General features: G+C 55.7%; 3 protein-coding genes across 9 annotated transcripts; 1 reads left to right on the top strand and 2 right to left on the bottom strand.

Annotated features, from left to right (window-relative positions):
• Positions 1-242: 242 nt before the first annotated feature.
• Positions 243-13,805, bottom strand: RAB3D (RAB3D, member RAS oncogene family). Its single transcript, XM_077121751.1, has 5 exons — positions 13,707-13,805; positions 11,656-11,919; positions 10,858-10,976; positions 10,650-10,774; positions 243-3,098 (listed from the first exon to the last, which is right to left on the bottom strand). The coding sequence occupies exons 2-5, from the start codon at positions 11,881-11,883 to the stop codon at positions 2,911-2,913; spliced, it is 660 nt and encodes a 219-aa protein (XP_076977866.1). The 5' UTR covers positions 11,884-11,919; positions 13,707-13,805; the 3' UTR covers positions 243-2,910.
• A 1,444-nt stretch (positions 13,806-15,249) lies between these two features.
• Positions 15,250-18,045, bottom strand: TMEM205 (transmembrane protein 205). Of its 5 annotated transcripts, none has more exons than XM_077121754.1 (4): positions 17,914-18,045; positions 16,858-16,966; positions 16,589-16,752; positions 15,250-15,619 (listed from the first exon to the last, which is right to left on the bottom strand). In XM_077121754.1, exons 2-4 carry the CDS (start codon positions 16,955-16,957, stop codon positions 15,314-15,316), a joined length of 570 nt encoding a protein of 189 aa, XP_076977869.1. In that variant the 5' UTR covers positions 16,958-16,966; positions 17,914-18,045; the 3' UTR covers positions 15,250-15,313. The 5 variants fall into 5 exon arrangements, with proteins under 5 accessions (XP_076977869.1, XP_076977868.1, XP_076977870.1 ...); XM_077121753.1 differs by having other exon boundaries at positions 17,810-17,990; XM_077121755.1 differs by lacking the exon at positions 17,914-18,045 and adding an exon at positions 17,710-17,807.
• On the top strand, positions 17,989-23,312 carry CCDC159 (coiled-coil domain containing 159). Of its 3 annotated transcripts, XM_077121748.1 has the most exons (13): positions 18,020-18,154; positions 19,551-19,669; positions 19,764-19,849; positions 20,637-20,670; positions 20,812-20,900; positions 20,997-21,078; positions 21,242-21,437; positions 21,796-21,863; positions 21,954-22,030; positions 22,305-22,426; positions 22,636-22,745; positions 22,956-23,063; positions 23,191-23,312. In XM_077121748.1, exons 1-13 carry the CDS (start codon positions 18,150-18,152, stop codon positions 23,193-23,195), a joined length of 1,101 nt encoding a protein of 366 aa, XP_076977863.1. In that variant the 5' UTR covers positions 18,020-18,149; the 3' UTR covers positions 23,196-23,312. The 3 variants fall into 3 exon arrangements, with proteins under 3 accessions (XP_076977864.1, XP_076977865.1, XP_076977863.1); XM_077121749.1 differs by lacking the exon at positions 19,551-19,669 and having other exon boundaries at positions 17,989-18,154; XM_077121750.1 differs by lacking the exons at positions 19,551-19,669; positions 19,764-19,849 and having other exon boundaries at positions 18,002-18,154.
• The last annotated feature ends 372 nt before the right edge of the window (positions 23,313-23,684 follow it).

Here is a 23,684-nt window from a genome sequence, read left to right as displayed (position 1 = left end):
TTTTGTTGCTCAGATGTAGCCTCTCTAAGCCAACTCCACAGGTGAACTCACTGCCCTACCCCCTGCGTGGGACATGACTCCCAGGGGTGTAAACCTCCATGGCCAGGTGAGACCTGAGTCCCTGGTTGAGCTGGGATTAGGCATCATGGGATTGAGAAAACCTTCTTGACCAAAAGGAGGAAGAGAGAAATGAGACAAAATAAACTGTCAGTGGCTGAGAGATTTCAAACAGAGTCAAGAGGTTATGCTGGAGGTTATTCTTATACATTATACAGATGGACATAACGCCTTTAATTTTTTTTCTTGTGGAGGAAAATGCACATCTCTTCAAATTGAACATCAAGGAAATTGCTTACACAAGACAAATCCATCAGGGTAGAAGTCACCCGGCCCAAGAGCTCGTTCTGTAGTGTGTTTTGGGATTGTCCAAGAAGTTTGTAGCAGAATTATCGCTTCTACCTGGAGGCCAAATTTCCTCCCTTACTTGTTTTCCTAAGTGGAGTAGAGAGAGAGAGATACCAAAGCATGATCCCAGGGGAAGCTGGTGGCGGGTGGGGGCCCGGCAGAAAAAAAAAATCAGAACCCCAAACCGCAGCTGTTGAGGCAATTTCCCACCAAAACTGCCCATGGGAAGACAAGCTGCCATTAGCCACAGGCAAGAGGCAAAGGCACCAGTTCCAGACCCAGTCCCAGACTCCCTGAAACTGAGAAGCAGTTTTCACTAGGACTCTTGGGTTTATTTTTGCCTGTAAACTCAATGAACCACCATACCCCAATGCTGGGGGATATGTTTCAGGGCCTCAAAAACCATCTTGATTTAAAATGAACTCTCAGACCCTACCTTCCTACCCCCTTCAAAAAAAAAAAAATCATAAAATAAAAGTTTGCAATGTTTTTAGAAGGAACCATTTTTTTTTTCCTACATTGGTATTTCTAGCCTTAAGAGAGCCAGGTGGGAGCTCTCTTTCTCTCTGTTGCTATGTGAGGCTGGAATGTTGAAAAATCTCGTATCAATAGGAATCCTAGAGCAGGGCAGGTTTTAGATTCAGCCAAAGCTGTTTTCCATCACGTAGGCAATGCCAAGTCAGCTTGTCCCTTCGAGGAGGGATCTCGGAGCTGCCAGGTTTGCCTGCAGTGCTTCAGGAAAGACGGTTTTGCCAATGGCATCTGGCCAGGCTGTGTTGCAGCTTACAAAGCCCTTTTAAATTTGACTTGAATGTTAGAACAACTAAAAAAAACCACATTGCCCACCGTCAGACATTTCAGATATCCTCGCTTTGTGTGTTTCTCAGAATTTGTCCCTTTCATTTACGCCATCGATGTGTTGGCATTCAAAGACCCTCTGACTTTGTGGTTGTAAGGGCAGCCTCTGCTGTGAGGCAAACAAGGGGTTCCCTGGAAATAAATTCAAACTAGAGTTCTATAGAGGCTCCATGAAGTCTCAAACCAGGCCTGCCCCAGCACCCCCAGAGTTGCCTTGAGCTCTTTTAAGACAGCAGCTGCAGGAAGCCATGTGGCTACAGAGGCTAGGAAGGGTGGAAGCACGAAACACTCAGGAAAGGAAAGACTCCCCGTCCCCAGCCCACCCCAGCCTCAAGGCCCTCGCAGTAGGTGTTGTGTTATGGGGTGCCACTTGCTGCCATGGGGCTGAAAGAAAAGGACCCCCTGGAGTTTGGATCCTGGATGGAAAGGCTGGGCTGCTGAGCTGGAGGTCGAGACAAAGAACCTTCCAGCAGGAGGCCCTGGCAGCTGGGGACCCCCAGCCTCGCGTGCACCCCAAGACAGCGCCCCAAGCAGCACTGGGGCCTCCACCTTCCTTGGCCGTGTCCACAAAGTGCAAGCCGTCATCTTACAAGGGACTCCTCCGCTGGCAGAAAACGTCACCCTCCCAGGCCCTGTCAGTGGCATGACTCAGAAAACGGACGTGGCTGGGGGTCCCCGTCCCGCCCCTCGGGTCCCCAAAGTGGAGGAGACCAAATCTTACATCAGACGGTCGCCCGAGGGCACAAAGCTGCCAGGGCATTGCCCAATATCCTTTTCTAGCAGGATGCACGATTTGGAAAGAGCTTGCTTAAAACCCGGCCAGCCCGATGGAGCGCGGGGTGGGGGGAACCCACTGCCACAGCTCCGGGGCTGACTCCAGGCCCGAAGCCCTGGGCAGGGATGCTAGGAGTTGGGGTGGCCCATGTGTGTGTATGGGGGGGTCTCGCCCAGCTCCTTGCTGTCCCTGGTTCTGTGATTCAATTCAGGATCTGAGAACACGGTGGAAAAAGCCCCAACAGGGACGGGGGGATCAGGGGGCCTGGCTGGGGGGGGGGGGCCATGGAATTCTGGCAAAGCTCAGAAAGGCACTTCTGGGGTCCCCGAAGCTGGAGAGGCTGTGACGGTCTGTGCCCCCTCCGATGGGAAAAGCTGCTTTAGCCCTGTTGCCCCAGGCGGGGGGGCCATGGGCCAGATGGGAGGCGTCACCTGGGCACTTTGGGGTCCGAGGAAGTTCGCGGGGCCCTGAGAAAGTGGGGGACAGGGTTGGGGGTGGGGGGTGCCGCGTCTCACACCTCCCAGGTTTAATTCCAAGAACCCAAACTGCACAGGTGATGGGTCACCGGGCCGCCTGCAAAGCCCACTCAGGGCCCATCGAGGCGTGGGCTTGAAGTTGCTTCTAACCCCCGGGGGCCTGAAAAAGGCCTTGAAAAGGTGAGCTCATGCACGGCCACCCCCAGCCTCGCCCCCCACCCCCCACCCGCAACGCAGAGCGGGACCCCTGTGGCCTCGGCTGGGGTGGCTCAGCCTGCAGGGCCAGGGGGTGGCCAATGCGAGGGGACGGGGGTGGCCCTGAGCTTTGGAGACGGCCCTTGTCTGCGGACCCTGCAGAGGTAGAAGGGGGCGGGGGGGGAGGGGCGGGGGCCGCCTCTAGCAGCTGCAGCCACTGGGCTGGGGGGGTGCCGTGTCCCCCAGGGCTGGGCCCTTCCCATTGCTGCCGGGGCTGGAGCTGGGCTCCAGGGACTCGTTCATCTTCTCGCAGATGATGTCCACCAGTCGCTCGAACACCTGCTTCACGTTGATATTCTCCTTGGCGCTGGCCTCGAAGAATTCGAAACCTAGAGGGACAGAAGGTGGGGACCCCCCGTGAGAACTGCCCCCACCCCCACCCCAAGGCGTGGGGCCTGGGCCGCGGCATCATCACCCAGACCTGGGGACCCCCAACCCAGTTCTGTCCCTGACGCAGCTGTGGGACCCTGACCCAGCGGCCCGGCCTCTCCGAGCCTCAGTTTGCTTGTCTGTACAATGGGAACAAGGATGAGGATGAGGATGAGAAAAACCAGCTCTGGACTAGCCCCGAGGATCTGTTTGTCACAAGGCAGAGTTCCAAGTAGTAAGGTCTAGGTGAGGTTCTCGGACCCAGAAGCTCAGCCCCCCACCCCCCCAGTTTTCGCCCCCCAGGAAGCCTGCCCACAGAGCCAAGGGTTTATGTGGATTTTTCAAATGGAGCCAGTTCTTTCCTACCTTTTGGGAAATGCACTTTGGGCCGGATAAAACTGAGATGGGGACTGGCTTCGGCCAAAGGGCCACCAGTTTGCAACCTCGAGTAGGCAGGGGGACTCTGCAAAGAGCAGGCCATGGGCAGCTGGCGCTTATGGAATGCGCAATAAATAGTGGGAGTGGGGGTAGGGCAGGCACTTTTCTAGGCCTGTTACATAAATAAACTCATTTAACTCTCACAGTCACATAATGCTAGGAGATTCCAGCTATTCTGGTGTGTCTCAGTTTGCTGGGCCTGCTATGACAAATACCACGCATTGGGTTGGCTTAAACAATGGGAGTTTATTGGCTCATGGTCTGGGAGGCCTAGAAGTCCAAAATCAAGGTTTGGACAGGCCACACTTTCTCCCAGGGCTTGTAGCTTTTGGGGCAACTCTTGGGGTTCCTCGGCTTGCAGCCTCTGCCTCCAACACACATCGCTTTGTCCCCCCAGTTTCCTCCAAGGAGAAGCCTGCCTTGGGCTTCTGGCTCCTCCTGACTGCTCGTGCCCAAATTCCCTTTGCTTATAAGGCCTCTGGTCCCGTTCAATGTGGCCTCATCTAAACGGGGTCTTTGAAGACCCTCTGCACAAATGAGTCAGCCCCTTAACTTTTAGCGGCACCCTCAAAGGTCCAGTTTGCAAATGGGTTGACACCCAGGGAAACATGAGCTTAGATATGAGGGGCTGCGAGCCCACCGCACAGCCCATTGGGCAGATCAGGAAACTGAGGCACAGAGAGGAAACGCCGCTGGCCTGGACTCGCTTAGTTTAGTAAAAGCGGCAGAGCTGGGAGTCACACCCAGGCTTGGATGATATGGGCTGGGTATTGCCGTACCACTTCGGACCTGGGGAGGGGAGGCAGGCCGGCCGACCCCTTTGGGGGCAGGGGACGCAAGGAGGCTTTGAATATATTCTTAGCATTCTAATGATCATCCGTCCTAACTTGTTCCTCATTGCAGGGGGGAAAAAGGTTTGTTCTCCCAATAGGAAAGGGGTACCAGTGTTTGGAGACTTGCCCAAGATTCCTGCGCTGCAAAAAATGGTGCATGACCTGCAAACAGTGGGGTGGCCAGCTATTGTTCCTGCCATGCCCCGCTCCCTCCCAGTTACAAGCTCTGCTGCAGGACGCCGCCCCCCAGCGATCCCCAATGCATCCCTACCTGCCATACCCACCAATTTGCGGCATGTCACACAGTGCAGCCTGAGCCAGTCTCTACAGACACGTAACGGCAATTATATAGTTGTGTGTGTAATGAACCGTTGACTATCCATCTCTGCCCCTAGAATGCCAGTTTGGTGAATGAATGAATGAGTGAATGAATGAATGATAGCGGCAGGACGCGAACCCAGATCTCTGAGCACAGTGACCATCAACGTCCCCCCCATGAGCCTCCTGGGCAAATTCAGCCTTTCCTTCTCCACGCGTGGCTCTCCCTCACACAGCCTTTTGATTTCCTTAACCTTTGTTTTCTGATAATACATCGTCACTGGAGAAATTGGAAGTCACAGAAAAGGTGAAAGATAGAAATAGAATGTCATGGGTGATCTCATCACCCAGAAACAATTAAGACTGGTGTTGGGATATTTAGCTTACTGGGGTTTTTTCTATGTAAATACACAATTGTGGGGGGTGGGTTTATAGAGTTTGTGTGTGTGTGTGTGTGTGTGTGTGTGCGCGCGCGCGCGTGTGGTTTTCTGCTTACAAAATTGGGATCAAGCTCTATCTCTTATTTTGCACCCTGATATTTTAACTTAATGACAGAGTGGGAACCCCTACCCCAGTCCCTGGATATTCTCAGGGAACACCTCCAATCCAGGGCTGTGGTGTAACTGAGTTCCCCAGCTCCTGCCAGCAGGTATATTTATTCCCAGGCAAACTGGAAACCCAGCGCACTGCCCCAGCACCCCTGGAAATGAATAGCTGCAGTTAAACTTGGGCTGGAGTTTGCCCAAATTACGAGGGAGCAGATCAAATGGGCACCATGAGAGAGCAGAGAGCCAAGCCCCAGATGGACACTTCATGGACCAAAGACCCAGTTTCTCCAACAAACAGATGGCAAGGAAAAAAAGGGGGGGAAGGGACCTGTTATAGCACAGGTGCCAGCAAACTTTCTCTGTAAAGGGCCAGACAGTAAATATTTTAGGCTTTGAAAAGGTCTTAAGCAATCTGTTGCCAACTCCTCGACTCTGCTAAATGTACCTTCGGACAATATGTAATGAACTGGCATTGCCAGTAATGGCAATGTCCCAATAAAGCTTTATTTATGGACACTGAAATCTGGATTTCATGTCATTTTCACATGTCATGAACTGTTACTCTTTTTTGATTATTTTTTGCTGTTTGAAGAAGAAAGAAAGAAAGAAAACATACACACAAAAACAAGGTGAGGGGTTCTGGTTTGTTGCTTCCTGCTATGGCATAAAAGAGACAAAAAAGAAATACCAAATGCCACAAGTTAGGATCCAAATTCAAACTGCCTCCAAGAAGAGTTTCATACAATAAGGGAAATTGATGGGAAGAATCCTAGATGATATTAGCAAATGAATGTTAATTTTATTGGATAGGAAAATGGCAGGGTGGATGGGTTGAAATGTCTATATATATGTTTATCAGCTGGAATTGTGTGGAAACATGCTTACAGGTGGAGCAGCTTGATGTTGGGGATTTGCTTTAGGATGCTCTGTGCGGGTGGGAAGTCTTGAGAGCAATGGATGATTCTAGAATGGATACATGTCAATGACAGTCAAAACTGGGTAAAGTTTATCACACTTTTTGTTATAGGCTGAATTGTATCCTCCAAAAAGACATGTCAGTCCTAATCCCTGGTCCTGTGAATTTGGGAAAAGGATGTGAATAGCTAAAATGAGGCCAAAATGGATGAGGGAGGCCTTAATCCAATATAAACAGTGTTCTTAAAAGAAAAGGGAACTGAGAAGCAGAAAGGTGAACTGTGATGTATACATATGATGGAATATCGTGCAGCTACAGAGAGGAGTGAAGTCGTGAGGCATGCAATGAGGTGAATGAATCTTGGGGACATTATGTTGTGCAAAATAAGCCAGAAACAAAAGAACAAACATTGTATGGTCTCTTTTAGAAAATACCTATAAGAAAATTGGGCTCTAGATTGTAAGCTCCTATAGCAGTCACATTTAGTCCAGAGCTGTTAACGTTATTTCTAGATTTTGAGATGCTGGGTTACATATGTATAACCTGGTACCTCCCTGGAATTTTGGGTTCCTAAGTGACACCTAAGACCCAGAGTTGCTCTGAAAGTAAGCATTGCCACATACAACAACTGTTAAAGAAACCGAAAAGAGGTCAGGTTTCAATTAGAGATAAAAACAAAGCTTTTCTGGTCAGAACTAAGGCAAATCAGAATACAGGGTAAAGGATGACATTGTCTGTATTTTAGAACTTCACCTACTGTATAGGGACCACAGGAAGAGAGGTTTATTTTGTCCAGAACCTAAATTTTCTGTAGCACATAATCTAACTCACCCTGTCTGGATAGAGCATTTAAAAATCCAAACACAGGGAGCCCGGAATGGGAATGAGGGCTTGCCATTCTGTCTAGCTTAGGATAATACCTGGGGGTGGGCCACGGTGGCTCAGCAGGCAGAGCTCTCACCTGCCATGCCAGAGACCTGGGTTTGACTTTTGGTGCCTGCCCATGCCAAAAAAAAAAAAAAAAAGATAATACCTGGATACATCTCAGAGTATGTTGGGCAGTTAATTTTAAAATATTGGCAAAGTCCTTTGAGGGACAGAAGAAAAAATATGGAAATATTAAACTTTACCACCGGGGAAACCCCCCTGATACTGTCTCAAACATTAGGGACTCCCAAGTCAATAGGTCAAGCCCTTGACCTTGAGGCTTGCTCTTGCAAAGCTTATTTCGTAGTGGAGCTACCAATAGGTATGCCTAAGAGTTACTTCCAGAAAACCCGGATGTAGCCTCTCTCTCTCTAAGCCCAATTCTGCAAGGAAAATCATTGCCCTCCCCCCACCATGGCACATGACATCCAGGGGTGAAAGTCTCCCTGGCAACATGGGACATGACTCCCAGGGATGAACCTAGCTCTGGCACTGTGGGATCAACAATGCCATCCTGACCACAAGGGGGAAAAGAAGTGCAATAAAATAGGGTATCAGTGGCTGAGAGAGCTCAAATAGAGTGGAGAGGTTATTCTGGAGGCTACTCTTATGCAAGCTTCAGCTAGATATTGCTAATTAGTGTGGTTTGCCAAACACCAACCAAAACCATTCCTGTTAACCCTAAAGAACACCTAGGTCTGTATCTGAGATCCTACAAAAGTTTCATGTGCTACGATTACTTTCCAGAAGCCTACAACCTCCGGGTGGGTCCTTGGACCAGATAAGTCCTGAAACCCAGAGGGCCCAGCCTCTTCAGAACATCAATCAGCTAGTTCCATCTCACTACCCCATATGAACGACAGCCCCTTCCAACATGAAGAAGTTAGAAAGGGCATAGCCCAAATACCCCCAAAGATTGGGAGAAAGATCAATGGAGAAGGAGTTATAACAGAGATGATAGAATTTTAACAAATGAGTATGACTGCTGCATCATATACTGGTATTTAGTCTCCAGTGTTTTGGAGGAGCTAGAAGGAAAAACCTGAAATTGTGGAACAGTAATCCACACCAAAGTCTGAAATCCGTTCTGCAATACGTGTTACAATGTACTTTGAAATTTACTGCTTTCTTTGTATATAAGTTACATTTCATAATAAAAAAGAAAAGGGAAATTTAGACACAAAGACTGACGGACACAGGGGGAGGGGGCCATGTAACAACGAAGAAAATTTCAAAGTGCCACAGCCATAAGCCAGGGATGGCCAGAAGCTGGGAAGGGGCAAGGAAGGATTCTTCCCCATAGGTTTCAGAGAAAGTGGGACCATGCCTACACCTGGATTTCATATTTCTAGCTTCCAGAACTGTGAAGCAGTACATTTCTGCCTTTTTAAGCCACTTAGTTTGTTGTTCTTTGTTATAGCAGCCCTAGGCAACTTAAGACGCATCTCTTTCTACCTTTGTATGAATTTGAAAGTTTCCATCAAAAAAAATTATTAAAAACAAAGGTTGCGAACATTTCTGAATCCAGCTGACAAGTTTCTCTGCACATATGCACACAGAAATACACATAAGGGTTTTTGCCACAGCTGTGTTTGTTGGAGGCAAAGGCTAGAAGCAACCTTGGTGCCTCGTGAGAGGGTTTCCATTCCTTGAAATAGTATGCAGCTTTGAAAAAGGTCGAGGCAGGTTGGGATGGACAGATGGGGAAGGAGTTCTAGGCTACATTATTTAGTGGAAAACTCGAAGTGCAGAAAAGGGTATAGAGCTGGCCACCCTTTGTGCAACCCTTTGAGTAACTGATACCTCTGGGTACTCAGGAGGTTTCTGGAAGGAAGTACAAGAACTAGGGAATCTGCAGAGAAGGGAACTGGGGATTGGAGGATAAATTGCCACCTTCTTCCCTTCCAGTGCCTCCTGGATTTTGCACTTACAGTGCTGGCTTTCGACAGAACTTATGAGAAGGTTGGAATGGGAATGGAAAATACAACTTTGAGAGATGCCTCAAGGGACAGGTCTACAGGGAGGGGCAGAATTCGTGGGAACCATTCAGAAGCTTCTAGAATGGGCGGCCACGGGCTCTGTAATAATGACATCACTTAGGGTTTTATATGCAAGCATCAACCATCACTCACAGACATATCAGCTAACACTGTGCTCTAACTGCTTCTTGCGTAGAACTCATTTAACTCATGACAACTCGCCGAGGTGGGGCCTCTATCATCTCCCTTTCACAGATGGAGGAGCCCAGGCCGAGAGAGGCCAATTCCCAGTCCCAGATCACAAAGCGATCAGGGAATCGAACGAGTTAACACTCACTCGCAGCCAGTATCCGCTTATTTCATCTTCCTAAAGGCAAGGAGAGAAGGTTCTCACCTCCGCTTCCTGGCTGGCAAAAGGGAGGTACGGACAGGGATGCACAGAGCTAGTGGGCTGGAGACCCAAGGACAATGCTTCTTTTAGTTTTAGTATTGAACAGGGGATTCGTTTACCTGATTCGAAAAGGTGGACAGTGACAAGCCCCTCTGCTTAGGGCAGTGAAGCCAAGACGGTGGGTATGTGACACGAAGCATTTGCCCAAACCCACAGGACTGCACAACACAAAAAGTGAGCCTTTGTGTGGGCTGTAGATTTTGGTTCATCAGCTGTAACAAACGGACCATGAGCATGCAAGAGGTTAGTAATAAGAGAAGTGGGGAGCTGGGAATTCTTTCCACTTGCTGCTCAATTTTTCTGTAAACCTATAACTCAAATTTTAAACTAAAGTCTATTAATTAAAAAAAAAAAGAAACAAAACGAAATCTTCCCTCCTACCTGCTGCCTGAGGCTCCCAGTTCTCAGACCATCATTACTAGATTCTCATGGAACCTTCTGGAGTTTCTTTAGGCAAACATAAGTACGTATTCTTCTTTCTACCCATTTCTTTCACTAGCTCTAGGATTGGCAAACTGAGCTGCAGCCCAAATCTGGCCCTCCACCAGTTTTTGTGAATCAAGTTGTATTGGCAGACAGCCATATCCGTTCGTTTATACACTGCTTGTGCCTGCCCTCATGCAGAACTGAGTAACTGGGATAGAGAGTCCAGGGCTGAAAATGTTTACTATCTGGCCTTTTAAGAAGTTTGCTGAGCCTTGGACTAAAGGAAGCAGCCATATATTGTACCATTTGCTTCCTCCACTTAACCATATGGCCCAGAGGTCTTACCCCATCAAAACATAAAGAAGTGCTTGTCCTTTTTCATAGTTGCGTAGTATTCCACTGCGTGGATTTGCTTTGTGTTTTGCTGAGTTATTCTGCTGTGAAATCCGTGAGGGGATTCCATGGTTTCACCCCCACTAACAGTGCTACAAATTCATCAACAGGCCCCTTTGCACAGAGGCAGGGACCTATGTGAGATAAACTTCCAGAAATGGCCCAAGCAGCATCCTCAAAGGGTCCTCGACAGGTGCTTGCACCAGGCCCCGAGCACGTGGGTGGGGTGGGGGGGCTCGGTGTGGGGACGCTGGGGGCGTGTGGCCCGGGCGGGGCACTCACCGAGGTCACTGGCGAGCCTCCGGCCGTCCTCAGTGGGCACAACGCGCTCGTCATCCAGGTCACACTTGTTTCCCACGAGGATGACCTGGGCGTTGTCCCAGGAGTAGGTCTTGATCTGCGTGGCCCTGCGGAGTGGGGGGGGGCTGTGAGCCGGGGGGCCGGGGACAGAGGGTAGAGGGCAGGGGGTCGGGGGTGGGGGCGCACTCACCAGTCCTGCACGGCGGTGAAGGACTCCTGGTTGGCCACGTCGTACATGAGGAGGAAGCCCATGGCCCCGCGGTAGTAGGCTGTGGTGATGGTGCGGTAGCGCTCCTGGCCTGCCGTGTCCTGGGCAGAGGGGGGGGCAGGTGGCTCGAACCCGGCCGCTTCCCGGCCCGGCCCCTGCAGGGCCCCCACCGTCCCCAGGCCGACAGGGAGACTGGACCTGCACCCCCGGCTCCCAGGCTGATGGGGAGACAGGCGCTTGGCCTGAGGGGGTGAGCATGGCTCATTCTCAAGGGTCCTTCCCATCTGGAGGGGGTGCCCCAAGGGGATGCAGTGTGGGAGGGCTCAGGAGCCCCTCCCGGATTTGAAGCCCCTTGGACCCCACTCCCAGGGACCAACTTAATGATCCACAAACAAGTGCCACCTGGGATGCAAGCAGCCCCCTGGATCTTGTTGCAAGGATAGTATACCAGCAGCGGGGGTGGGGGGTGGGGGGGGTGGGGGCAGGAGGCTCAGGCAGGCTCAATTATTCAGTGTGTGGCCCTGAGGTGGCAGCCAAACCCCTCCCCCACTGGTCACCAGGACCTGCAACCCGCCTGGGATTAGTACTGCCTCCCCCCTTGGACCGGGCAGAGGGTGTCCCCCTTATCCTGAAAACTCACCTCACAGACAATCCCCCCTCCCTCCCCGCCCCCCCACCCCAGGCTCCTCTCCCTCCCCACAGCTCCCCTCCCCTCGGCTCCCAGGAGGAGCCCCCCTCCCCGCCCGGCCCTGCCCCGCCGGGACCCGCCCCCGGGCCCACCCAGATCTGCAGCTTGATCCTCTTGTCATGGCGGTAGACAGTCTTGACCTTGAAGTCGATGCCCACGGTGCTGACGAAGGCGGGCGTGAAGGAGTCGTCGGCGTAGCGGAAAAGGAAGGACGTCTTGCCCACGCTGCTGTTCCCGATGAGCAGCAGCTTGAACATGTAGTCGAAGTTCTGGTCGGCGGCATCCCGCGAGCCCGAGGGGGCCTCCCCGGCTGAGGCCATCCCGGCGGGAGCCTTGGCCGCGTGAGTGCCCGGAGCCTGCGAGGGAACGAAACACCGGCCGTGGGGCCCCCGTGCATGCAGCAGGCCTGGCCTGGAGCCCTGAATCCGGGGTCACCCAGAGGCTGGGTGGCCCCGGTGGCACCGGCTGACCTCTGGGCCTCAGTGGTCCCGCCTGGAAAGCGGAGGCATTTCATCCCGGTCCCTAACTAAGGGGGTGGTTTTCGGGGAACATAAAATGAATTTCTTTATTCAATGAACAAACACCAACTGAGCACCTCCTCTGTGCCAGACTCTGTTCCCTGCACATCTGTGCATGAGATGGGGAAAGCAGTCACACTCCAGTGGGAGGTTATTCATATGTATAATGGTTTTAAGACAGCGCCTGGCATGCAGTAGGTGCTCAATAAACAGGACTGCCGGTTAACCTTCACCCCCTCCCAGTGAGCTCAGGTTTTTGGCAAGGGGGGTGGGTGGGGATGGAAATTGAGGCCAGAGACAGGAAGACCAGTGCCTGGCAAGGGAGGGGCAGAGTCAAGATTGGGATGAAGTGACCCAGCTCGGGGTGGGGGGTGGGTAGGGGACAGGGACATTGGGCGCTTCCTCAGGCCATAGGGAACCAGGCTCTGTGGCACATACCTAGCTGCGTGGACTTTGCCCCAGGGCGAACAGCTGGTATGGCCCAGGTATGAGTTGGGGGAGCCTCCCCCCTACCCCAGGGCCAGGGTGTTGACTTTGGCAGGTGGCAGCCACCAGGGTGACTGCCCGGCCCCCACCCAAGCCGAGTTTAACTCCCTCACTGACCCCCACCTGGGGAGGGGGTTTCAGTGGACCCCAGGCCAGGTTTAAAGCGGGGGCTCAATCCCTCAGGCATGCACTGTCAGGTTCTGTTTGTGAAAGAGGCCGGGCCCACTCTCCCTCCAGCTGGCGCTGACTCACCCAGGTCCCAGCCCATGGCCATCAGAGGTAGAATTCTCCAATCACAAGGAAACCATCCACGGTGCATTCCGTGGGGGGAAAAGCACACACGCTGTCCCCAACCTACCCGCATCCCACCCCGGGTCCCTGCTTCCCGGGCAATCTGCCCCAGGGGCTGGGCTGCCAGAGATCAACCTGCTGCCTCATCAGCCCTCATTCCCTTTCCGGGCCTCAGTTTCCCCATCTCCCAGGGCTGCACTCAGAATCGCACAGGGAGTGAATGGACAACAGCGCGGCGGAGGAAGCCCTGGCGAAGCTATTTCTCAACCACCTTTGGGGCTTTTTTCTATTTTAAATGAGGATCCAATCACCACAACCCCCACCCCCCTTTCCTGGCCAACCCCGGGCCCCACCCCGTGTTCCGGGAGAACGGGTTTGAGGAGGGGAGGGGAAGAGGCAGGAAACATTTCCCCGGGCTGGGCCCCACCCCCAGCCCCAGCCCACCTCAGCCGGTCCCCCCTCCTCGGTCTGACTATCTGCCCACCCTCCCCTGCGCCTGCCCGCCCCCCGGGGAGGGTTGGGTCCTGCCCCCCTTCACTGGATCTGGGAGGCCGGGCCCGAGGAGGGGCGCCCAGCAGCTTTCCCGCAGCACCATATGGCCCATCTCCGGTCCCCAGCTGTCCCCTATGCCTCGCCCGCCCCCCATGAACGCTCGCCCCGGAGTCCAGCTGGGTGGGAGGCGAGGGAAGAGGCGTCCCGGACCGCCCCGTCTCGGTTCCCCAGGTCCCCAGCCTCCCGTGTCCCTGAAGCCTCGGGTCCCTCCAGACCTGCAGGGACGCAGAGGTGCAGGGCGTGGGGGGGTGGGGGGTTCTCCCTCCAAGTGGTGGGGGTGGGGGTGGGGGTGTCACCTTGCGTAGGGGCGGGGATCGCGCTGCCCCGCGGGGGTTCCGCCTCCGACCTCGCTGCGGCCTGGCCCAGGCCGCGACCCCGGCCCCGCCGCCGCCGCCGCCGCCGCCCGCAGCCACCCGGATCCCGCGCCGGCTCCGCCCGGGTCGGGGAGGAGAAGGAGGGGCCGCTCCCTGGGGGGCGGGGCGTGGTGGGGCGGGGCTTGTGAGAAGCGGGTGGGAGGAGCCAATCGCGTCGGGAGCCCCGCCCCCAACAGTAAACCTTTTCTTTTTCCTGTGCACAGGTAGAGCTCCTACTGTGCGCACAGGGGTAAAGAGGGCGCAGGGTTCGAATCCCCGCTGCAGCTCTTTCTAGGCCTACGACTTTGGAGGCGTTGCTTAATCTCTCCGGGGCCGCCTCCGGTTTCCTTATCCGTGGTACACACCGCACAGAGTTACGTGAGGATTCGTCTCTGAGTAAGCGTGTGCAAGGCGTGTGCTAAATGCTCTCCAGCACCCTTGGAATTAACCCCCCATTTTCCAGATAAGGAAATGGAGGTTCAGAGAGGCACAGCCTCTTATCCGAGGCCACAGAGTTCAGAGATCTGGTCTTAAGACTCAGGAGACGTCCCATTACTTATTACTTCAAGCAGGCTGGAGACGGTCGGGTGTTGTAATACCGGGCTTTGGTGGTAATCAAACTTTGCCTCCTCTATAAGCCACTTGCTGAATTTCCCTCAGGCTCCGTGGCTGCCATCAGGAGCTGCCGAGTGGATGAACTGATAAAGTGCATGGGTCAGGCAGGGCTGGGTAACAAGCAGCCCCGGGGTCTCCATGACCCCCAAATGCAAAGGTTTGGCTTTCACCCACACTGGTCATGGTGGGAAAGGGAAAACATGACAAATCATTCACCAGCTCCTAGCATGTCTGCCTGGATATGACATGTGTCACCTTGGCTCACACTTCATTGGCCAAAGCAAGTCACACAGCCACTTCCATCATCAGTGGGGTGGGAAATGCAGTTTGGCCAGGGATCAGGCAAACTACTGGACAGTAATACATGGTCTGTGCAATGCTTAGCACTCAATAAATGGGCACACAACAGGCACTCAATAAGATTGAAATACTAGTGGTCAGTGAGAGGGAGGAGTAAGGGATATGGCATGTGTGAGTTTTTTTCTTCTTTCTTTTTTCTTTTGCTGGCAAGATGCAAATGTTCAAAAAAAATGATCATGGTGATGAATACACAACTATGTGATGATATTGTGAGCCGCTGATTGTACACCATACATAGAATGTTTGTATGTCAAGGATGTTTGGATGTTTGTTGTGTACAATAAAATACTTTGTTAAAATAACAAATGAATGGGCATGCAGCAGGCACTTAATAAATGGGTATACAACAGGCCCTCAATAAATGGGTACCTGTATCTGAGGGTCTTAGAAGTTGCTGGAGCTACCGCTCCAAATCATCAGGCCACAGGAATGGGGAAACTGAGGCACTGAGCTCAACCCCTGCCTGCCTTTCCCCCTGCATCTCAGGGCAAAAAACAAAAAAAACAGTGACTATTTCCATGCAAGTTTTTATTGAGCTGCAGGAACCCCCAGCAGGGACAGGGTGGGGGGGAGCTTTAGAGGCTCCTGAGACTCAGGGCGAGGAGGACAAGGCAGAGCCCATTGCTGAGGAGGCAACCCAGATTGCAAAGGGAGGAGAAGCCATGGTAGCGGAAGAAGGCCTGGCGGAGGGCACCGTACTTGGGGTCCCTGTCCCGCAGCTGGCGGTAGGGGTCGGGGCCCTGGTAGGTGCCCGGCACCTCCCCGCCCAGGCCCCGCTCCTTCTCCAGGGTCTGCAGTGCCCGCATGGTGGCCGTGGTGCGGGGGCCCAGCCAGCGGGCATTAGTAGCAGCCAATGTGAGGCTCAGGAGCAGCAGGAAGAGCTGGTGGGGTGGCAGGAAGGAGAGAAGGTGAGCCGTGCCTGCAGCCCCATGGCCCAGGGGTGGAGGGGGGCAGCAGCAAAGGGTCAAAAGCCAGGCCTCCCCTTATTTCCCAAGCCCAGACTGGGGGCCCCAAAGGCAGAGCTCCATCTCTTGTCCCATACAAATAGTAGCTCAACTCTGTCTCCCCCATCCCCTCCAAAATCTTCCAGGCTCCCCCGTCTTCTCTGACCCCCAGACTGGAAGTCCCTAGAGCAGTGCCCGTCTCCTCCTCTGTCCCCTGAAAACTGAAGGCATCTAATGCCAGGGCCTCTCTGGGCAAAAGTGGGACACAGCACCATAGCGGCCTCCTTCTGTTTCATCAAAACATGGAGCCGGAGGCAGGGGCCAGCTCTCTCCTCCGTGGCCCCAGCCCAGACCCCAGAAAGTGACACTAGGGTGCCAGGGAGTGATAAAGGGCCACCGAGGTTCCAGTTACCCAGAACCCTCTTGTCTGCTGTGGGATTGTTCTTGAAACACCTGTCAGAACTCACCTGCCCACATCTGAGAAAGATAATGAGGGGCAGGGGGAGAGAAATACAAGACGGACTATGCAGTGATGGTTCCTTGCCTTGTGGCTGGGGAAATGTGTAGAGGGGGATGGGACCTGTAAATTCCCAGTCGGGTTGGTTTTTAAACAATGAGCTGGGGTCACTGCCCCAGCCGAGCTGAGTCACTGCAGCTTGGCGGCAGGCCCGGTGAGAGAAGAGGGAGCAGCAGTCAGCGGAGCCATACTGTGATACGGGCAAGGCTGCTGGGGATGGTTGTGCAGGTTGTGTACTGCTCAAGGCTGTCCAGTGTCAAGCTTTACAACCAGCCGGGGGAAAGGGCACCTTTTTCTCTTCTTTCTTTTTTTAAATTCTTGTAGCCAGAGGCTCAACCTGGGGTCCAGGAAACAGATCTCAGAGGGTGATGGTGCCCCAGGCCCCGTACCTGGCTGGCCTCCCAGAATGTCAGCTGAGTCCAGGCATACTGTGGAGCCAAGATGCAGAGGTTGATGAAGGCACAGGCCATGGAGATGTGGAAATAAAAAGGGAAGAGTCTGCTCTGCACAAGACCAAAAGTATGTCGGGGGAGGCTGCGGAAGAGCAGGAAGCCTGCGGGGTACAAGGGACCACATGCTTGTTATGACATTCCCAGTTTCCCCACCTATTTCTGTCCCCATCCCTGGTACCCCTGATGTCCAGGCCGAGGGTCCCTACCTGAGACGAACGTCACCCACATCTGCATGCCCCAAGCTCCTGACAAGACCAGCAGGTGGACCACCTTCATCAGGCTTCCGGGTTCCCAGCTCTCCTCCATCACGCAGCCCTAGGAAGGAGGCACCAGGGGCGGCTCAGAGCTTGACCTCGGCCCTGTGGCCTTCAGGCGCTGGGAGCTGGCTCACCACGCCATGGCCAGTCCAGCAGAGGTCCGGAAAGCAACCCAGGAATAGGGGTGGTGACGCCCCACAACCGTCCTGTGACCATCGTCACCCCTTATCTTTCTAGACGTCAGCTCCCAAGAGCTCAGGCTCTCTGGCTCCCACATCCATGGCCACCTCTAAGACCCCTGCATTTCAGCCCCTGGACCTCAAGCTCGAAGTCCAAAGTCTCACCCTGCTAACTCCCAAATATCACCCCAGAAACCCCAATCTCCCCCAGAAGACCCCCAGTTTACACCCCCAAGGAACTTCAGAGCCACTCTGGAATCCCTGATCTCACCCCCCAAAGGACCCCAAATCTCATTCCTGAGACCCCTGATGTCACTCTGGGGAATTCCAGTTCCCTGATCATACTCCATGGGACCCCAAATACCACCCCAGGGTCCACAATTTTAACACCAAAGACCCGCCGCTGTCGTGACAGGATCCCAGATATCACCATGGAGAGCCTCAAATCACCACGGGGGGTCCCATCTAATCCTGTCTATACCCGGGAAACCCCAAAGGTCATCCCGAGGACACTGATTCCAACTTCGGCAACCCGGACCTCCACCCGCAGCACCCAGGAATCCTAGACCAAAGGCGCCGAGGTCGGATCTCGGGAGCCCAGCGGGCTGGGACGGTCCCTTACTCCCGCGCTCGGATCCACCCGGGTGCACTCCGGACCTCCCCGGCCGCCCTCCGGACCTCCCCGGCCGCCCTCCGGGGAGTTTCTCCCTCCCAACCAAGACCTGGTCCCGCCTCCCGGCCTGAGCCCCAAGCCAATCATCTGCTAGATCTGCGGCCTCTCGTCCCGCCCCCTGAGGGATTGGCTCAACGATTAGCAGACACCAGCCTGGAATCCCGCCCCCTGGCCGGGGCTCTTATCCAATGATGCCGCGGCTCCTGGAAACTAGGGAAATCGGCTAACAACGGCGGGGCGGAGCTAAAGTGCGGGCCACACCCCTCTCTGTGACTCCGGCATCAGCCTAGACGCGTTTGCCCGCGATGGTGTCCCCGCGGGACCAAATTTCAGCGTCGCAGCTGGGGACTGGCTCCTTGGCTTCTGATGGGAGAGCATGAGCAGGTGCTATGTGGTAGGTGGGGGGTGGATGGGGGGTCGGGAGCCCGGAGGGAGCGCCGGAGTCACAGCCCAGAGGGTGGGGCCCCCGCGAATGACCCCGCCCCCTTCCCCAAAGAATTCTCCCGGGACAGACTGCGGGGGACGGGGGTGCGGAGAAACAGGTTATGGGGGTGGGGGTATGGAGATGGGGGACACGACTGGGGACCTGCCTGCAGCTGACGTTCAGTAGCGATGCTTCCCCTTTTACCCTCCAAGCCTCAGGGATCCCAAGGCCCCCAGGTCCTGGTTTCTCAGCATGACATTCAAGGACAAACACTGCTTGAGCACCTCCTGTATGCCAGGCACTGGCATGGATTGATCTTAAGTTACAGCGACCCAGTTGTGACATTCCATTTTTTATAATTGGTGACACTGAGACATGGAGAGTTTCGGTAAAGCTTCCAACACCACATAGTTGGGTTTTCTGAGCCAGGATTTTAACCCAAGTCATCTAGCCATGGAGTCTCCCTGCTGAAGCATCATGCTCTACTGCCTCTGGAAGTGACGGATTTCCCTCAGGCAGTGACTCTGGAAGACTGGAACATTTCAGGCAGAACAACTTGTACTTCATGGGGTGGGACCCAGCACTAAGTGGGGTGCTCAGTAAATAGTGAGCTTAAAAAGGGATTAAGGAAGATCTTACAGAGGAGATACTGAGTGGGGTTTTGAAGGATGTATAGGAGTCTTCTGGGGTGATGCGGCCAGGAGAGGGCCACCAGGCAGAGGGCCCAGCGAGGATAGCAGAAGAGAAGGTCTAGAGGGTTTGGAGAACAGGCTGAGTGTCACCCAAGGCAAGGTATCTTTCACCTGGATGCATTCTCAGGCAGACCTGCCTCAGGCTTCTCCCTCTGTGCCAGCCCTGACCATGCTGGAGAGGTAAGGGGTGCAGATGTGAGACCCACGAATTAATTATTCCTTGTTCCCAGCCTCATCCAGCACAGATCTGGTCCCAATTCAGTAAGCATTCATTGAACAGATATGCCCTGCCTCTCCTCTCACCCTCTCATGGCTCCCACTTAATGGCAGGGCCAGGACCAGACTCCTTGGCCCAGCCCTCAGTGCTTTGCTTGAGCTGCCCTTGTAACTTCCTGTTGCTCCCCCGTGGACACTGTCTCCAGCCATCCTGAACTCACCAGCACGGAGCTGCTGGTTTCACATCTTTGCAGGTGCTGTTTCCTGCCAGCAATGTCCTTCCCTTCAGGTTCAGTGTTAAGCGCTTTTGGTTCTTTGTTCCCATGCGCTCCCGTGGGGCCTCCTGGGTCCTTCTCCCTCTGCCAGCCCGAGCCTGGACTCCATCCAGCTCTAGCTTTAGCTCCTACATTGAGCAGGACGTCCTGGTCTCAGCAGCTACCTGTTCCCCCTTCTCATAGTGACCCTCTTCTGGCTGGCCTATCCCGGGACCCCGACTACCCTGTGTCCTGCCCCTGTTCAGCTTCCCTGCCCTCCAACGTGTGTTTGGCCACTAGCAAGAAGTGTGACAAGTCCTGGGGTGCGTGTAGGGGCTGCCTTGGGACTGGCGGGGCCGGGGATGCCAGGGGGGACTCCTGGGCTGGCTCTGAAAGGAGCTCCCCCCCCCCTTCCAGGCTCCTCGCCAGACCAGGCCTTGGACTGTAGGACCATCTGGGCCAGGACCGCAGAGCCCGAGAGCTTGGCTCCTGCCGAGGACATGGTGACGTGTGGAGACTGCAGGCCTGGGTGGGGCTCGGGGGTTCGGCTGCGTGGGGTGGCCTCCTTCCCCAAAGCGGACTCGCCGAAGGACCGCTGTCATGAGCAAGAACTTCTAAAGCGACATCACGTTGTGGCCAAGGTCACCCCACTCAGGGGAGCCCTTCCCACCCCCACCCCTCACCCCCAGCGCAATCTGCTGCTTTGGGGCTTCAGGAGGGGGCTGCGGGGGCGGTGGGGAGAGCCCCATAAAAAGCATTCGCACCTTGTGTCCCCAGTACCCACCAAGTGCCAGGCCCTCACTGAACACGTCTTAAAGGAGTGAATGGAACGAAGACGCCACTGTGTGTCTTTGGTGTGGTGTTGCCTGCCATCCTCTCTGGTCACGGTTTGACCTGTGTGTGTGTGCGGTTGTGGTTGTGTGTCTGAGATGTGTGTAGCTCTCCGACTTGGCGGGCATGGCTGCACCTGAGGTTGGAGGTCTGCAGGGTGGCAGTTGTGCGTTTCGGCGGCCATCGTGTGGTTGCATGTTGGGCATTGCTGGCGTGGCCGCTACGGATGTTGGCTGTGTCATTTGGCCCTAAGGAGGGGGGCCGCTGGCTGAGCCGGAGCCAGAGCTCGGGCCCATCCCCGCCCCGCTTCTGGAGGTAGCTTGACCTGCAGCCGCCATCTGGGATGCCCAGAACTCAGCAGATCCAGCTCACGCCTGACGCTCTGCACGCGGTCGGGGTGAGAAGGGAGGCAGCCCCCTAAGGATGAATTTCCACTCCCCTCTTGTTTTCCTTCCCTAGAAACCTTTGGAAACCAACTGTTTCAAGTCTAAAGGTGAGACCCTCTCCCCCCCCCCCCCCAAGGAGGCTGTGCAGGGAAGACCTGCCCTGATCCAATCCCACCCTCTGCTGACCCCTGCCCCTGCCCTTGCCCCCATCCCTCCCAGCCCCAGCTGACTCTGCCCTCTGTCCACAGCGAAGTCCACCACGATGATCCCCGACTCCCAGAAGATCCTGCGATTCGAACTGGAGTCCCTCAAGAACCAGCTCCAGGCCCAGGCCAAGGTCAACCACCCTGGCCCAGCCCCCAGCCGCCCCCCACCCCAGGTCCTGCTGCCACCCTCAGGCCTGACCATCCCCCACCTCCAACCCCACCCTCAGGCTTTTGAGTTCCTGAACCACTCAGTGACCATGTTGGAGAAGGAGAGCTGCCTGCAGCAAATCAAGATCCAGCAGCTTGAAGGTGACGACCCACCCAGGCTCAAAGTCAGGCTGGGTGCCAGGCCTGGTGGAGTCAGCCTGGGGCAGGGCAGAGGGAGAGTAGCTGGGGAGAGTCTGGGTGTAGGGACAGGGCTCAGTCGAGGGGCCCCTGCATTCCCTACCCCCACCCCCCCGTGTCCCTGCAGAGATGCTGAGCCCCATGAGCTGCCAGGCCCAGAAGGAGCTGCACAAGTGGGGCCTGGAGCAGGGCCGGCAGGAGTTGTACGGGGCCCTGGCCCAAGGGCTGCAGGGGCTGCAGAAGACGCTGCGGGACAGCGAGGAGGTGCAGCAGGCCCGCACTGCCCGCTGCCTGCAGCTGCTGGCTCAGGAGGTCCGGGACAGGTGGGCGAGGGCAGGGGGCAGGTGGAGGGAAGTCGGGGAGGGGAGGCGGGAAGCCTGGGTAAGGGAGAGGGTACTGGAAGTCTTGGGGAATGAGACGAGGGGAGGCTCGGGATGGGATGGAGAAGCTGCAGGGTGGAGAGGCTGGAGGGGGTGAGAGGCTAGGGGTATGGGAAGGGGGGGGACAGGAGTTGGGGGAGAGGTGGAGCTGGGGGAGGGAGGTTGGAGGGTGGAGGGTAGGATGGATTTCGGAGTTGGGGGCTGGGGGATGGGAGGAGGAGGGGAAGGGTGAGCAAGCACTGCAGGGAAGGGGACAGAGGCTGGAGATACGGGGTCTGGATGGGGCCCCATGTCCCCTCAGCAAGAAGTTCCTGTGGGAGGAGCTGGAGCTGGTTCGGGAGGAAGTGACCTTCATCTATCAGAAGCTCAGTGAGTGCCTGGAGCCCCCCCCAGCCAGGCCGGGAGTGGGTGAGGAGTCCTCCTACAATCCCCCGCCCCATGAGCCCCCTTGCTCCGCAGAGGTGCAGGAGGAGGAGATCACAGAGAATCTTATGAACATCCAGAAGATGCGGAAGACGCAAATGAAGTGCCGCAAGGTGGGTGTTGGAGGGGGAGGCAGGAGCTGGGGACCCCACGGTGATTGGGACAGCTAGACTCTGCTGTCAGACTGGAGCATGCTGAACTGCTGTGTGACCCTGGGCAAGTCGCTTCCCCTCTCTGGGCCTCAGTCTCCTCATCTGTGTAATGGGTGAAATGACACGTGCCATCCAGGCCAGGTAGCTGCGGGTATGGGCCGGGTGCCAGGTGCTCTGGAGGGGGCGGTCACACCACACCATCCTCATGTACCTCTGCCCCCTCCCCCCTCCCCAGGTCCTGACCAAGATAAAGCAGCAGGGCTGTGAGATGCCTCCCTGGCCAGATACTGAGGGGATGCCCGCGGGAGGCGGTAGCTCTTGGAGAAATGATCTACAGAAGGAGCTGAGTGACATATGGTAATGCCCAGTCCCCAGCAGGACCCTCAACCCTCATCTGTCCCCACTGCACCCCAACCCCACCTGACCAAGCAGCCACCACCAGAAACCTGCAGCCCACCTGAGTCCATGCCTCCCTCCCCTCCCAGGACCCACCTCAGCCCCACCCTGCCCCTGCCCTTCCCCCACTCCCAGGCTCCTGGACACCCCCTCTGCCCATCTCCCCGCAGGTCTGCCGTGCATGTGCTGCAGAATTCCATCGACACCCTGGCCGTGGCCCCTGAGGGCCGCCCCAGGGCCACGAGCCTCGGGGGTGACGGGAGCCAAGTGTCACTCGGGGGTGAGGAGGGGGCAGCCTCGCTTTAGGGGGGTCACGTCCCAGTTCATCCCTGGGGGTGGCATTTGGAGAGCCTTACTCTCTGGTCGCATTAAGCAGTGTTCTGGGGACGCAGTAAGGAGTCACCGGGGGCTTTACCCGGGGTCGCCTGTTCAGGGTCCCCTCGGGGGCACATGGACCAGGGGTTAGAGTCACCAGCTGTCCCTCCCGCAGGTCACAAGGGACATCGGTGCGTGAGCCCCGCACCCCCCTCCTGGGACTCAGACTCGGACTCGGACACTTCGCAGCCAACTTTCACCAAAAGCCTCTCCTTCCCGCCAGGTAGGGACCCTCCCCCGGGCGCCCCCCCCCCCCCCGGCCGCCTTGATTTCCCAGTCTGGACCCTCGGACCGTCCCAGCTCCCCATCTGGGCGCCCAGCCCCTGACCCCCAACCCCCTCTCTCCACAGCCTGAGCAGCCGGGACTGCTCTCCCTGAAGACCCCTCCAGAGAGAAAATAAACTAGCCGAGATCCTCCTGCACCCCTCGTCCTGGTTGCTCCGGCTGCTTCCTGGGCCTGGGAACACCGCCCCACTGCTCCCCAGGGGCCGATCGGGCTGTGTGGGCTTAGGGTCAGGGGACAGCGTGAGGTCACATTGAGTAAAGGACCCAGGTCGGGAATCAGTCTGTCCAGATAGCAGCGGCCAGACAGCCACTGTCCAAATGGGGAAACTGAGGTCCAGAGAGGGTGGGGTGCGCGGCCCATAGGCGCTCTCCGAAGTCCCGCCTTCTTCTACCCCTCAGACCCCCCCCCAGGGTCCTCCCTCTCCACCCCAATGCTCATCCCCTCCAGACTCTTCTAGTAACTCCCCGCCCCCAAGAGCAACCGAAGCCCAGCCCCGGATTTCTCAATCGCGCCGCCGCGAGGCCCCGCCCCACGGGACTGTGCGAATGAGGCCCCCAG

Source organism: Tamandua tetradactyla, chromosome 11 (assembly GCF_023851605.1).
Source record: "Tamandua tetradactyla isolate mTamTet1 chromosome 11, mTamTet1.pri, whole genome shotgun sequence".
NCBI classification, from domain to species: Eukaryota; Metazoa; Chordata; class Mammalia; order Pilosa; family Myrmecophagidae; genus Tamandua; species Tamandua tetradactyla.
Note: the sequence above shows the minus strand (reverse complement) of the source record. Positions and strands in the feature narration are given on the sequence as shown.

Bases quoted from the DNA above. Each gene is read 5' to 3' on its own strand.
- TMEM205 (XM_077121752.1), bottom strand. From the start codon at position 17,589: ATGACCTTTGGGGTTTCCCGG. The intron at 16,967-17,568 runs GTATAGACAGGA...CCTCCTTCCTAG, and splicing joins TGACCTTTGGGGTTTCCCGG to GGCTGCGTGATGGAGGAGAG. The intron at 16,753-16,857 runs GTAGGGACCCTC...TGTACCCCGCAG, and splicing joins GTGGGTGACGTTCGTCTCAG to GCTTCCTGCTCTTCCGCAGC.
- RAB3D (XM_077121751.1), bottom strand. From the start codon at position 11,883: ATGGCCTCAGCCGGGGAGGCCCCCTCGGGCTCGCGGGATGCCGCCGAC. The intron at 10,977-11,655 runs GTGGGCCCGGGG...CCCTCTGCCCAG, and splicing joins GGATCAAGCTGCAGATCTGG to GACACGGCAGGCCAGGAGCG. The intron at 10,775-10,857 runs GTGAGTGCGCCC...CCCACTCCGCAG, and splicing joins TTCACCGCCGTGCAGGACTG to GGCCACGCAGATCAAGACCT.
- CCDC159 (XM_077121748.1), top strand. The intron at 20,901-20,996 runs GTCAACCACCCT...CCCCACCCTCAG, and splicing joins AGCTCCAGGCCCAGGCCAAG to GCTTTTGAGTTCCTGAACCA. The intron at 21,438-21,795 runs GTGGGCGAGGGC...ATGTCCCCTCAG, and splicing joins GCTCAGGAGGTCCGGGACAG to CAAGAAGTTCCTGTGGGAGG.